At 44.3% G+C, this 13,937-nt stretch overlaps 1 protein-coding gene across 6 annotated transcripts; it reads right to left on the minus strand.

Moving 5' to 3' along the window:
• Window positions 1-1,615: 1,615 nt before the first annotated feature.
• Window positions 1,616-12,678, minus strand: zbtb18 (zinc finger and BTB domain containing 18). 6 transcript variants are annotated; one of them, XM_051428826.1, is made up of 3 exons: window positions 12,187-12,678; window positions 9,576-9,714; window positions 1,616-6,680 (listed from the first exon to the last, which is right to left on the minus strand). In XM_051428826.1, the coding sequence occupies exons 2-3, from the start codon at window positions 9,589-9,591 to the stop codon at window positions 4,966-4,968; spliced, it is 1,731 nt and encodes a 576-aa protein (XP_051284786.1). In that variant the 5' UTR covers window positions 9,592-9,714; window positions 12,187-12,678; the 3' UTR covers window positions 1,616-4,965. The 6 variants fall into 6 exon arrangements, with proteins under 6 accessions (XP_051284786.1, XP_051284795.1, XP_051284775.1 ...); XM_051428835.1 differs by lacking the exon at window positions 9,576-9,714 and having other exon boundaries at window positions 12,187-12,677; XM_051428815.1 differs by lacking the exon at window positions 12,187-12,678 and having other exon boundaries at window positions 9,576-9,835.
• Window positions 12,679-13,937: the final 1,259 nt, after the last annotated feature.

Below are 13,937 nucleotides of genomic sequence, written 5' to 3' on the forward strand. Positions count from 1 at the left end.
TGGTTTCAAAATATGGCACAACAGTCAAACATCAGGACGCTTTGAGTCCACATGACACTCTTCTCTTTATCTCCTCCTCTCCTCCCTCCCTCCCTCTCCTGGTACGGGGAGCCCTCCTTGGCAGCTTGGCAGAGGCCGCTCCCTCACGCGAAGCAGCAGAGTGCAGGGGCCCAGGCCCCAGACAGGAGCCCAAGCTGGTCTCAGCCTCCCAACATGTTGAGCTGGCCTGCCTTGGGCACAGCCAAATGGTTCTGCAGCTGCCCCTTTGTCCCCCTTCCTTAAGTAAACAAAGGACAGAAACAAATTAATGACCTACATTCACAGCAAACCTCGCACGGCCTCCTCGCAGAGAGAGAGAGAGCAGTTGTCTATAAGCAGATGTTCACTTACAACACTGCAGATTGCAATTAATGATCACCAAGCAGCGCATGACCAAAGGATACGGTTGCTGTATTTTCCGCAGCAGTTATCATAATGTCTGCTGTCTGTCTGAAATGACAATTCAAAGCAGTGCTGAGAACAGGTACCTCAAAAACACTGACTTCTACAATAGTTTGGATGGAAAAAAATCATTATTTTAAAAGATATATTCTAAAACTGCGAAACATATGAAGATAAATATATTTCAAATAATTGCTCGACTCTCATTGTGTGAAATATATGTGGCGTTACAGGTTTTAAATATTTAACTTTTGGCAAGCAAACTGAAATCTTTTTAACGCTTCTAAGTTTCTTAAACCAATATCAGGCATTCTTCAGACAGAGGGGCAGTGTCATAAAGATTAGGAGTGAGCTTATCGCGTGAGTGTGCGTTGGGGGCTTACCGAAGAAACCATCTGTGGCCTAATGAACGCTACTCCTTGGCCTGGAGTCCAGGAGCTTTTAAAGCATCTGTAAGGGTAGGTTTACTGAGTAGCAATACATTAGCTAAAGCTGATTTCTTTACTGGAAAACTGTACTTGAGGAGCTTTGGAATAAGGCTGTGTGTGTGTGTGTGTGTGTGTGTGTGTGTGTGTGTGTGTGTGTGTGTGTTGGGAGGAGGGGAGGGGGGTTGGATCTCAACAAGCTGCTGCACATTTTCTTCTCAAATACATCCTACATCTCAGCCAGTGCAGCAGATATATCAGGAGTTGTGCAGGCACGCGAAAGCACAGCGAGTACACTCACACACACTCACACACTCACACACACACACACACACACACACACACAGTGAGTGTGCAGGCCATCAGACTGTGTCCAAGAATGGCTCACTGTACAGCTTCTCACACAAACATGTACACACACTTGCACATACACAACTTCCACCCACACCGCGAGTCACAGAGGAACAGGACACCAAAACCTTCTGCAACCTGTAACTCTGTGTATGTGCGGGCATGGGAGACAGGGACAGGGTTGCACACAAAGTTTCTGTCTTCAGTCCCCGTACAAGGATGTTGAATTTAAATATGCAGCTATCTCTGTGGTCTTAATGCCAGTAAAGACACTGTGAGGTGCATCAGCATGAGTAGAAACAGATTTATTGTAGGTTAAATGACGCATTCTGGCGTAGAAACCGTGACTGGTTTTATTTTGTCCAAACGAAGAAGGAAAACAGAACTTCACAAGCAGGTTGAATTTCAAGATTCTTATAATTTATTGCAGTTTGCACACAATTTAAAAATGTCAACAACAGCACACCAAAAAATTACAAAACTAAACACAATTAGAATTTACTCCCCTTGAGAGAAAAAAAAAAAATCAACCCAACTATGATTGTCAAAGCTAAAAATGACTAAATCTGAAAAAGAAACATAAAAGAAAAGCAAAGAAAACATTTTTAATCTCAAGAGGGAGCAAATATATTTGAATCAAAATCTGCTTGTTTTTTTCCCCAGACAGTGATTGTCCTTTTTCGAAACAGACTCATTTCAACCCCCCCCCAACCCTCCACCCTCCTCCCACCCGTCTGCCTTTCCATAAACTGTCTATGACATTTTAACATTTCATTTTTATATCTCCCCCCTCTTGTTTTCAAGTAAGCACAGCAAAAAAAAAAAAAAAAAAAAAAAAAGATGGAGATGTCTCGTCAGGGTGGTTTACTTCACAGCGTCTTGAGCAGCTGACATCGCTCCCACAACTCCACCCCACACTCACACTTCAAAAATTAAATAAAATTTTTTAAAAAACAGCCGGACTACAGCAGTTTAAGGCGGTCAAGTACAACCAGAGGAACAGAACAGAACAAAAAAAAAAAAAACAGCAGTAATGATGAAAACAACAGCAGGATGGAGTGAGCACATATGCAGACACGCTGCCAGTGAAGAAATAACGTTTCGAAGAGAAGAGAAAAAAAAAAAAATGAGACGATGCAGTGCAAACTGCCGCAATGTCACCCACACTGTTGCATTGGCAAAGCCTGTAGGTGCCACCAGATGACAGGGCGGCACATACAACCACCCCACCCACCACATGCACATCAATGGGGGTGTGCACACATATACACACACACACAAATATCTTGGAGTGAGGGGAAATGTGGAGCTTTTACTTTTCAGTATCTCTATGTCAAATGTTTTCAGATTGTATAAACGCTTGACCAATATTTTGAAATTATACAGAGATACAGAGGTTTTGAAAAAGAAAAAAAAAATATTAAACTGATGTAGCCCCAACCCAAACACAACATTCACATACAAAAAAAGTTTTCCAATCACATGATCAAAATATAATAAAACATCATTTTCTGATAAATTCAATAAATTCCATGAATTTATACATGATTTTAAACAACTATTTCCCAATGCTCTACAGTATCAAATACTTCCATAGCGTCAGAAATGTTTTTAATAAAGGCATCTTTTCAGCAAAAAATCTGATTTCATGTCTTTTAGCTTAAAAAGGTGCATTCAGGCATGCCAATTCATCTCCCATCTATCTCAAAGTGAGGATTGTGTTTTAAGAGGAAAACACACACGCACATACAGACATCTTATCACATTCTCGCCCCAGCGTCTAACGTGAAATGCACCGAGTTGAGGTGAGTTACTGTGCTGAATCAGCACGGCCCCGCTCAGCTCAGCTCGGCTCGGCTCGGCTCAACATGACGCAACAGTGTGACAAAGATATCTGACCCTTCAACTTTCAGCAGGACAACTCAGTTTCAGCCTCTCTCCTTCTTTTTCTTATCTCTCCCCATTATTCTTCACACTTTAGCCAAGTCAGAGCCACATAACTGCACTCGACAGACCTGAAAAAGGTCGTCAACGAGCAGAAATAATTAAGAAATGGCCCGACCACGTCTAGAGCTGGAGAGGACGGAGACGTGAGAGATGGGAAACAAACATACAGCAGTGGAGAAATTTAACGCCTGAGGAGGAGCAGGAGCAGGAAGTGCTGGGTGGATGTAGATCTTCAGTAGGTTAAATTGACTGGTAATAACCAAGCCACACACTCATAAACACACACACACACACACACACACACACACACACACACACGCACGCACACACACGACACGCACACACACACAGCAGAGAGATCAGTGCATATAGACACAGGCTTAAAATGCTTCATTGTATCGCTTCAACATCCAAAGGAAACACATTCGGTAACATTCTTCTAGGAGCCCAGCGACAGACCTACGACGAGTAAAAAAAAATCCAACTTTTCACTGTCAAAAATGTTATGTTCAAACATTTCCCCCGAGGCAAAAACCACAACTTAAAGGTTTAAGACAAAATCAAATTTTCATGCATTTTTTCCGTAGTCGTGAGAATAATATTCAGTTTTTCAACAGACCGCACCCTGGAGTAGTATTCACAAAGAAAAGAAAAGGAAAGCCCATTGTCAAATATTTGATCAATTACAATGTGTACAGTAATACAGCAAATTCACATTTTTATTTTAAAATATACAGGTTTGGACGTCATGCAACAACAGCAGGTCCCATTACAAAAAAGTAACAAAATAATAATAATAATAATAATAATAATCATTAATTTAAAAAAAAAAAAAAAAACGGATTAAAGTTCTAAAACTATAGCAGAACAATATACAACAACCTTAAATTAAATAGCTTTTCAACAAGAGATGTTTTAAAGACTGCCAGCTACATTTAAGAAAAGAAATCTATTAATAACAATAATAATAATTATTATAATAATTTGTAAAGGTCTTTTCATTTTTAGAAAATACTTCAAATTGATTGGAAGTGAAAAAAGGAGGCTGTGCATTGCATGAGTGCCATCAGTTTGTCTGTCAGTCAGTCAGCTTTACCCTGAACACACAACACCAAAGAGCTTAACAAGAGAAGCGGGGAGCGCTTCGCCAACGACACCTCCATGCCAGTAGAAAATAAAATGAAAACACACAAAACACACTCATACACACTCACGCACGTCAGGTGAAATTTTTGCCAGAGTAGTGCAGTATCACTCACACACACACACACACACACACAAAAACACACTTCTTCAAACAGTGTGTGTGTGTAGTGGTATCGACTTGTGGTGATCACAGTACCCGTTTAGTGTATTGTAATGCTTTTTCACTTCAGTGTGTTCGACCTGAACTCCTGCAGTGGTGTTTTGCTGTCTGTGGAACTGGGACCGATACGCTGGCCAGCGTCGGAGTGTTGTGTCTGAGATGAAACAGAGTGAAAACTCTTCAAAAAGGCGAGACATTCTCACTGGGACCCATGTCCTCAGACGCAATAAAACCACCGAACAGAACTTATGCCAAAAAAAAATAGAGTTCAGAATAAAATAAAATTACCCCAAACAGCAACAACAAAAAAACTCAGTAGTAACATTTTCATGTGCTATTAAAGTGCAATTGAATGAGATTTTGCGACACACAAGAACATGACTCACTTGAACCCCGAATATCAAACTTTGCCACCTCCCTTTCACCTCCCCATGCCTTTCTGCCCTTCTTTCACTCTCCGCTCTCTTTCCCTTTATCAAACCCAGCAGTCTGTTTCTACTTCCACAGTTCCTGGGAACTGTCCTCAATCGCCCAGTCCCTGACATTGGGCAGTGCCAGCGGTTCGCTCTTCACTGACAGCGAGTTGACCAGTTCGCAATGGAACTTGCGAATGTGTCGGTAGAGGTCCCCGGACTGCGTGAAGCGCCTTTCGCACCACTTGCAAGCGTGCGGCTTCTCACGCGTGTGCACCACTGCGTGGCGGCTGAGGTTGTGTGAGTATTGGAAGCTCTTGCCGCAGGTGGTGCAGGTGTAGGGTTTCTCACCGGAGTGTGTCCGCTCATGGCGCTTCAGCGTGTACATGCAGGAGAAGGTCTTGCTGCAGATGGTGCAGGTGGGCACGTTGACGTCTCCAGCGGGCTTGGAGCGGATGCCCTCCTGCTCCCTGAAGTGGGAGCTGAGGTGAAGTTGGAGGATGTGCGGGGAGGGGAAAACCTTGTTACACAGCGGGCACATGAAGATCTGGGTGTGTTGAGCTGACAGCATGTTAGAGACGTAGGGTAGCAGGGAACTATCCATGCTGGCCGCCTCTGCCTGGGCGCGCTCATTTTCACCCCCTAGTATGTCCTCGTCATCTGCTGTGGCCGAAGGCTTCTCGTCCCGCTCCAGCTCTGAGGCCAGAGAGGCCTCTCGCAGAGCGGACAGGTGCGCTTCCAGGCCGAGCCGCCGCTGGGCCGACAGAGGCCCTCCGACACTGTGGTGGGTCAGGCCCCCGTTGGCGCTGGGAACCGTTGCCTTGGTGATGCCGCTGTGCTCCATGTCGTAGTCCCCTCCTCCCAGTTCCTCTTCCTCGTCTGAAGCCACGCCCCTCTCCACCTTCACCCTCACAGCCAATGGGCTTTGGAGGCTGTCTGGTGTAGCTGCCCCGCTAAAGTAGGACTGATGGTGGTTACTGTGGTTGCTACCGGCAATCGGCTTGACTGACAGATCCAGGACGCAGTCAGCCGCATCATTTGACACCCTCCTGCCCCTGTGCCCTCCGCGAGAACTCACGGAGCGGTGGGACCTCTGTGAGAGGGATCCAGTGGAGCTGGTGGGGCTGCCAGCCGGGGAGAGCAGTTTCCCTCCCTCCCCAAGCCCTTCCCCACCCTGCATCTCCACCTCGCCGCGCCCTGGGCTGGTTGTAGCCATGGCTGGGGTCCCTGATCTGTCTGCTGACGGCAGCCTCAGCCACAGCGGTCCTCCCTCGGCCTTCACCTCCTCCTCTTCATCACTGTGCAGCAGGTCGGCAGTAGCAGGCCGGCCTGTAGAACCATCTGATAAACTATCAGCCTTATCGGAGCAGCTGGACCCGCCATCTTCTTCTCTGCGCGTGCTGTCTGCCTCTGTCGTGGCCTTCTGCTTCAAACGTTTCTTACACACCTTGACAATGTCATACATGTGCAAGTAGCTGGCCGCTGCCAGCACATCCTCTACGGGAAGGTCCTGGAACTGCAGCTTGCCCTCATACATGAACTCCAGGAGCAGCGAAAAGGCCGGGGCTGTGACAATGTCGCTGTTGAGGTGCACCACGTCTCTCTTGTCCAGCTGGTCCTTGTAGAAGAGGTGAAAGTACATGCTGCAGGAGGCCAGCACAGCACGGTGGGCCCGGAACTGGGCATCGCCCACCAGCACCGTGGAGTCACACAGGAAGCCCTGGTGCCGCTGCTCGCTCAGACACTGGAGTAAATGTCTGCTGTGGTCTGGGAACTCCATCCTGCCGTCCTCATAACCTAGAGCGACACAGAGACAGAGTCAAAGTTAGACACATCCGATAAAGGTCTAAATATCCACGATGTCAGACTTTAAATTTACACCTAATGCAGGTTTTTAAAGACGTTTTTCTAAGGTTTTAATTGAGTGATGCATTGTAAATCAAAAATATGTTTCAGGAAATGTAGATGAATTCCATTTCATTTTCAAAATGAAACATGTCTAAGGTACAATTCAAGAGAGACCATGACATTGTTTTTATCATCACTAAGGCTTTGGTGTTAACAACCCAATTTTTGCAAACAAAATTATCTTAAACGAGGCCAATTAAAATAAAAACAGAGAAACGCAAGAGGGAAGAGACAAATGCCAAAACCACATATGGTATGAGAAAACAAACCACAGAGAAGAGGACGAGCGAGCGAAAAGAAACACATCAGGAGAAGGTAGGTCAGCAAAAAAAAAGGAACATTTTTAAACACATAACAAGTATATTAAAATAAGATATAAAACACAACAAAACATGCAGCACAGATACCATATATATTTAAAATCTGCTTAGAATTTTTAGCTACACCATGTAACGCCCTATGCACAGTTAAGACTTTTTACTCGCAGTCACATGAACAGAAATATTTCTGCTCAAATTCAAAAACAGCGTGCAGGTCACTGTAAAGTCATGCACACATTCCTTCGTCCAATGGCGCCAAATGTTCATTTTTTTTACTACAATTATTTACTTTGTTTGAAATGAATAAAAAGAAAAGGTTGAAAAGAAGAAAAACTCTTGATAATTATAATTAAAAAGAATAATAGTAATTAAAAGATTTTAGTAATTAAAGAAGAATCACTGATTGAGTTTTTACCCACAGAAAGACTTAATCTCAGGTAAACCACCAGCGACAGATTGTTCTACTCTACTGTCTCTCCGTTCTCTCTCTCTCTGTGTATCTCTCTAACTCCTCTGCCTGCACTCCTGGATTGTCGCTGCTCCTACGCTGGTTATTTTTATTAACCCACTTTGGCCTGGCCTGGCACAGCCCTTTTAGGTAACCGGCTTTCAGCTGCACACGCTGTCCTCACGTACACAACACATACACACACTTAGTACCAGCCTACCTACCAACCACCTCCACAGGCTAAGTCGAGCAGGAAAACTGGCCAATTGAAATAGCACCGTTGAAAACAAAACAGCTTGTCCCCTGTTTAACCTGCGAGCGCCGGCTTTATGTATAAGATTAGACGACGGGGGAAAAAAGACAGAAAACTTGCAGCAACGTTCTTCGGGAGTCCTTAAAAAGGAGATTTATGTAGTTGGTAAAATAAATGAACAACTAATTAGGCAAAATTTGGGACGACAGCAGGCGATAACGAGAAAGAAATCTGTAAAATCATTAGGTCCCACCTGTTAACCAAGTCGATTTGTCCTGCCTGAGAAAATACATTGGTCCCGTTCTGCACTGTGTTAACCAAAGCAGTTAAATCACCTCATTTGAATGAAGCTAAACCAAGAATGTCAGCGTGTGTGTGTGTTATGTGTGTGTGCTCGCCCTCCGGCTCGTTCAGACTGCTTTTAATGAGGGGGCTTACGGGGACAAGGGTGTACCACCTCCCACCTCCCCACCCCCCACGCCCCCCACCCCTCTGTCCAGCCAAACCCTGACACCTCCTCCTTCCAAACACACACACACGGACACACACACACACACACACACACACCCTCCGTCACTCACACGCTCCTTCCCATCTGAATCTTACAAGAAAAACCCCGAACATCCGCCCCATAGTACAAACTGCCCTCTTCCTCAACCTCCCCACCCTCCGCCCACCACCCAGAAGAGAAGATTTACAGTACAATCACTGTAAGTGCCCTGCTCGTCACAGCATCAATCCTAATCCTTAAAGATGGCTAAAAATAAAGACGGCGGTTGCGGCGGTGGGGAGGGAGCCGTCGGCGGAGGCTCAGGAGGGCAGCAGCCCGTCAACTGGCCCACCCGGCCTGGCCAGTGAGACCAGGCAGGGGTCTGAGAGAGAGACACAGAGGGGCAGAGAGGGAGAGGGTGAGAGAGACGCTGGGACGGCCGGGGAGGGAGGCTTACCCACATCTGATCCAGCTGACGGGGGCCATATGGCAGCTGCTAGCCAGATAAAGAGATTAAGACTAGGAGGGAGTGCGATTACAGCTGTCTAGCCAATTCAGGCAGCTCAAATCTGCAACTTCTAAATTAGTCTCCTCTACTCCAGCCGACAGGAGGAGAAAAAAGAGGGTAGAGTAGAGCGCACATGCTTTCAAGTAATTTTACAGCGACTTAGATTTAACTGAAAGGAAAAAACTGATTAGATTATTAGGATTAAATAACTGCTCATTTAATTTTTTGTTCTTTTATAAACTAAAGAATGAGTTCATTTTACTTTGCTCAAATTTAACTAATTAAAAAAAAAGACAAAAGTTCCCTTTTTTTAATTAAAATGTCAAAAAAAAGTATTTTTAAAGATTATTTAATTTTGTATTATAATGAATAAACTGTGAAAAACAAGAACTATGCTCAATTTAGAAGAGTGCTTCTCAGTTGTAACTTCTGCTTTCAATGAATGAACAAAATGCCTGACAACATAAATAGGAAACAAAACGCAAAAAACAATGGCTGAGTTTTTAAATGCACGTCTGTAGACTACAAACTAAAAACACAGCAGAGTGTTCCCCGGACTGCAATTACCCCTCAGACAGGCAGCACCAACACGAGTTTACTACTGAAGCACTCACCAGCAGTTTCACACAGCGCTCACACTGGTTTGACACACCGGAGATCCCCACAAACAAAACAAAATAACTACTCCACTACCCCAGACTCTCCTACTCTATTCACTCACACACACACACAGACACACAAACGCATGCACACACAAAACGATACCTGCAGCAGTATGCATCAACTTGATTAACTCCACTGTAGCAGAATAGCTGGGCTCTCTGGCTGGGAATGGCTGTGTATGTCTCTCTCACTCTCTCTCTCTCTTTCTTTCCTTGCTCTTTCTCTTCCTCGCTCGCTCTCTCTGAATCAATGAGTGGGTAGAAGAGGAGAGAAGAAGAGGGAGGCAGGCAAAAAAAAAACACGCTGTTCAAACTGCGAGGGACAGATGCAAAGTGGAGGAGATGTTGGAGGGGGAACGAGATACCACCTCCCTCCTCCTCCTCCTCCTCCTCCTCCTCCTCCTCCTAACTGGCGCTGATCGGCAGCCACAAACACACACACACACACACACACACACGTATACACAGCATGCGCACACACACACACACACACACACACACACACACACACACACACACACAGCACTAACTCTCCCAGGCTGCCGCTGAGACTCACAATAAAGGACTGGGGAGGGGTGGAGGCGGTGGAGGGATGGAGGAGGAGGAGGTGGGGTGGATGGCAGCCTGTCAGCTGCTCTGACATCATCCTCAGATGGAGATGCTACCTCCAGCTGTGCTCTTTCTACAGCCATATGCTGCCTCCTCTACACTCCTGCCACCAGACTCCTCTTTCATTCTACCAACACCAACACCACGCAACTTTGTCTCTCTGTCTCTCTTTCTCCCCCTTTTTCTCCCTCTCTCTGGGAAAAAAGAAAAAAACCTGGGGTCTACTAAATGCAGTGGGATGATGATTTGGTTTTTGGGGGGGAAAACAGAAAAGAGTTTACACACCAAATCATGCAACCACAAACAAACCACTTGATACCAAAACTATCCAGGAAAAGGGAGCAGAAGTTAACAGAATTTATACAGATGTTTTGAGCAATAAAAAACAACTTTTATTCTAACCTTTTTCTTGTGTTGTGACATATTTCAATAATTCTCTATGTCTCTGTCTCCTACCAGTAACCATAAACAAAGGCCAACACAGCACATTTGCAACTGACAGACGCACGCAGCTGATATTGTTTTCCACTTCTTTATGGTTCAGCGCCCGCTGCCTCGTCTTGTATTCATTCATTCACTCACTCATTCATCCACCCATCTATCTATCCATCCATCCATCCATTGCCCCCCCAAACCCCAACCCCACCCCCCTGCTCAGACCCTTCGGACAACTGACAGGGACAAAAATGAAATGAGGAAACAATGGGAACAAGTCATAAAGAAAGAACCTAATGAGTGCAAATCCTAAACAAAAGGTATACAAGCCTTTAATAAGGCAGGGAGAAACTTATTACAACAGCCTTATTTCACTTTCGGTTTAGTGAAAGTGTGGTTGAGAGCGTGTGAATTTAAAGCTATTTAATATATGCGAGGAGAGAGGAACAAAACTACTTTCTGTTTTAAAATGTCCAATCTCAAAAAACCTTTAATAAAGTTTATAAACATATTAATACAGCATATACATAGGGTAATAAAATAATGTTTTCTACTGATTAAAACTAAATATGTAGGCTACGAAAATGTTAGTGTAAAGGCTTTTATCACAGATATTATTATTATTATTATTATTATAAGCATATTTAAGTAATTTTTAATTGTTTCATAATTCGGAGTGATGAGCAACACGTGTATAAGTTAATCATTTCAAACATTTGTGGATAATATAAGCTAACTTTTTCTTAAAGTTTAACAATAAATCGACAGTTGACTTATAAAATAGGGAATACAAAAAAAAATAAAAAATCTGGTCGACTCCAACTTCTACACTCTTTAATAAGCTTAGGGTAAAAGAAATTCAACCCTGCTTTCAAAGTAGGAGACATTAATTTATCCGACTTAAACTTTAATTAAGTTCACCACTGGAGTTTCAGTCAGCATCTTTAATTACAGTGTTAGAGAGTCGGCTGTACTCTGCGACCACTGACTGCACTATTTCAATTTCAGTTTTACTCTGACACATTTTAATACGGTGACAGCGCCGCGTTCAACACTTCACCTCACAGACGACAACAACCTGATCGATAACTTTGCTATAAATCACACTAATATGCGCTTTAAGTTCATTCAAAAGCAGCCTAAAAAAATAAAACCCCGTCCAACCTCGACAGTTTGACTGTTTGTAAGCTTTCCCCCGGCGAGTGAATTAGCATAAAAGTCAAAAGAACTGCTGACAGGCTGCGAGACTGTCGCCGAACAAACTAACAACACCGGAGGATTGTAATTAATTTCTTAGCAGAAGACATAACAAACACAGAGAGAGACACACACACACACACACAGAGAGAGAGAGAGAGAGACACACACAGACACACTGACCCACGCAGCTAGCTATAGCCCGATCATGGCTAACAAAAGTAAGGCGAAGAGGCTACAATATTGAGCTATTTACAGTTGTTCGGAAGGCCCCGGTGCTATGACAACAGCTGCTAAAACACCGCGGAGGGAGAGCTAACATAGCAACTATTAGTGCGGGGAGACAACACAGTCATGCTAGGGAAGGTTTAGCTACTTTTTCCCCTCCGTAACCCACCCTCTCTCTCTCTCTCCCTCTCTCCCTCTCCTGAGCCTCCTTTAATCGGACTCCGGTATTAAGAGGCAGCACTTACAGACAACACGGTCCAGCGTCTTCCCCGCTTCCTCCGTCAAATCCTTCTTTTTTTCCTTCCGAAGACAAAACTAGATTGACTTTGGACTAATTTCCATAACAGGCTGCCGAGGCGAGCAGGCGGAGGGGGACGGGGAGTCTAGCACTCTGCGGCGGCCAGATGTTTCCGAGCTGTTGCTGCTCAACTCGGGCTGGGAAAGGAGGCGAGTTGACTGGCACGGCACGGAAGCCAATGGTGCCGGCGAGGAGGAAAGTGAAGGCAAATTGGAAGCGGCCCTCTAACAGAAGAGAGGGAGGGATATGTCTTCTTCTCTCCTCGGCGTAGGTTGACACCAGGCAACAACAACAGCAGCAGCAGCACACACACACAGAGAGAGAGACACACACACACACAGTGAGAAGGCAGGAAAGAAGAAGCTGGGCCAAACCAACTGGTTCTGCGAGTCAGTGAGGCGGACTGGCGCAGCGGAGAGCGAGAGAGCGGCGCGGTGCGGCCTGGGTACTGTAGTCAAACAGGAGCGGGGGGGGGGAGATGGGGGGGCGGAGCTGGTGTGAGCAGGTGCACCACCTTGACAGAGAAAAAAAAATAACCCTGTTGGTTTTTTTTTTTTTTCTTGGTTGGTTTTTTTTTTCTGCTACTGGCAAAGATATTAGGTCCTAATCAGTATAAATGATGTGCACCACTTCCAGAGGTAAAAAAAACAAACACACATGGTCCCCAAAAGGCTGCCGGGTTAACTACAGTTTGCCTTGTACGTGTAATTACCTAAAGGAAAAGACTGCGATATTCCACTGTTTGTTTTTGTCCACACATCCCATTAAAAAAGACCAGAACCACAATGTGTTAGAGTCCGCTGGTTTCTACCAAAGATGAAAATCTTTTTTAAAAAACGTGTCAAAAAGAGCCACATGACTTCCTGTAGTTTTTTTGTTTTTTTTAGCAAACGTTACTCAAACAGGAATAAGAAGCATATTTGTTGGGGACTATTTTCAGCTGCAGATTTGGTGGAGTATTTACAGCAGCAGGATGTGTATGTGTGATTGACTCAAAATAAACTAGAGTTTAGCACAGTTCGTTGTAATGAAGAAACATGTGACCCGGTGCAGATACACAGACTTGATAGTAGGAATAAGTCATCGTTGGTTTTGCTGAAAACAACAAAAATATAGAATATCACCAGACTTACCCTCTAAAACAGAAATAGTAAACAGGTATATTATTACTTATTTCCTTATTGTATCTGGGCCTGAAAAACCAAATCAATCATTAAGTATGAGTAGCTAACTCTAGGTCACTAATACCTTTCCATCAATCGACAAAACTATAGTTTTTCTATTGCAGTCTTCATCTATAACCACCTGAAAACAGAGGTAACTGACCGTGGCATAGATCTGCATTAAAAACATCACGTACATACTGAGGATAACCTCCTTTTATTGTCACTATAAGTCATGATAGTGTCTGTCCACCTCATTCGCTGTTGATTACAGTTGTTACATGCATGGCTGCCTTCAGTTTCTGATGTGCTGTCAGATTGTCAGTCTAAGCTCTGTGAGTGGAAAGGACAAACCCTCAGCGACAAAGGCAGTGGATGCAGTGAGAATGTAGCTGCATTAAACAGGTTTGTTTTGGGAAAACAGAGGTAGAGATGTGCTCATTTGATTTACAGCACGTTGAAGGTGATTTTAAGTCCCCAAAATGAGTAATTAGAACAAAAAAAGGAATATAAGGAGTAATAAGGGAAGTAATAC

The sequence above is a fragment of the Dicentrarchus labrax genome, unplaced genomic scaffold (genome assembly GCF_905237075.1).
Source record: "Dicentrarchus labrax unplaced genomic scaffold, dlabrax2021, whole genome shotgun sequence".
In the NCBI taxonomy this organism is placed as follows: domain Eukaryota; kingdom Metazoa; phylum Chordata; class Actinopteri; family Moronidae; genus Dicentrarchus; species Dicentrarchus labrax.

What these genes read in the sequence shown, in the direction of transcription:
- zbtb18 (XM_051428805.1), bottom strand. Translation starts at nt 8,105, where the DNA reads ATGTATTTTCTCAGGCAGGACAAATCGACTTGGTTAACAG. An exon ending in CAAATCGACTTGGTTAACAG is followed by an intron (nt 6,681 to 8,065) that starts GTGGGACCTAAT and finishes GTGTCGCTCTAG; the next exon opens with GTTATGAGGACGGCAGGATG.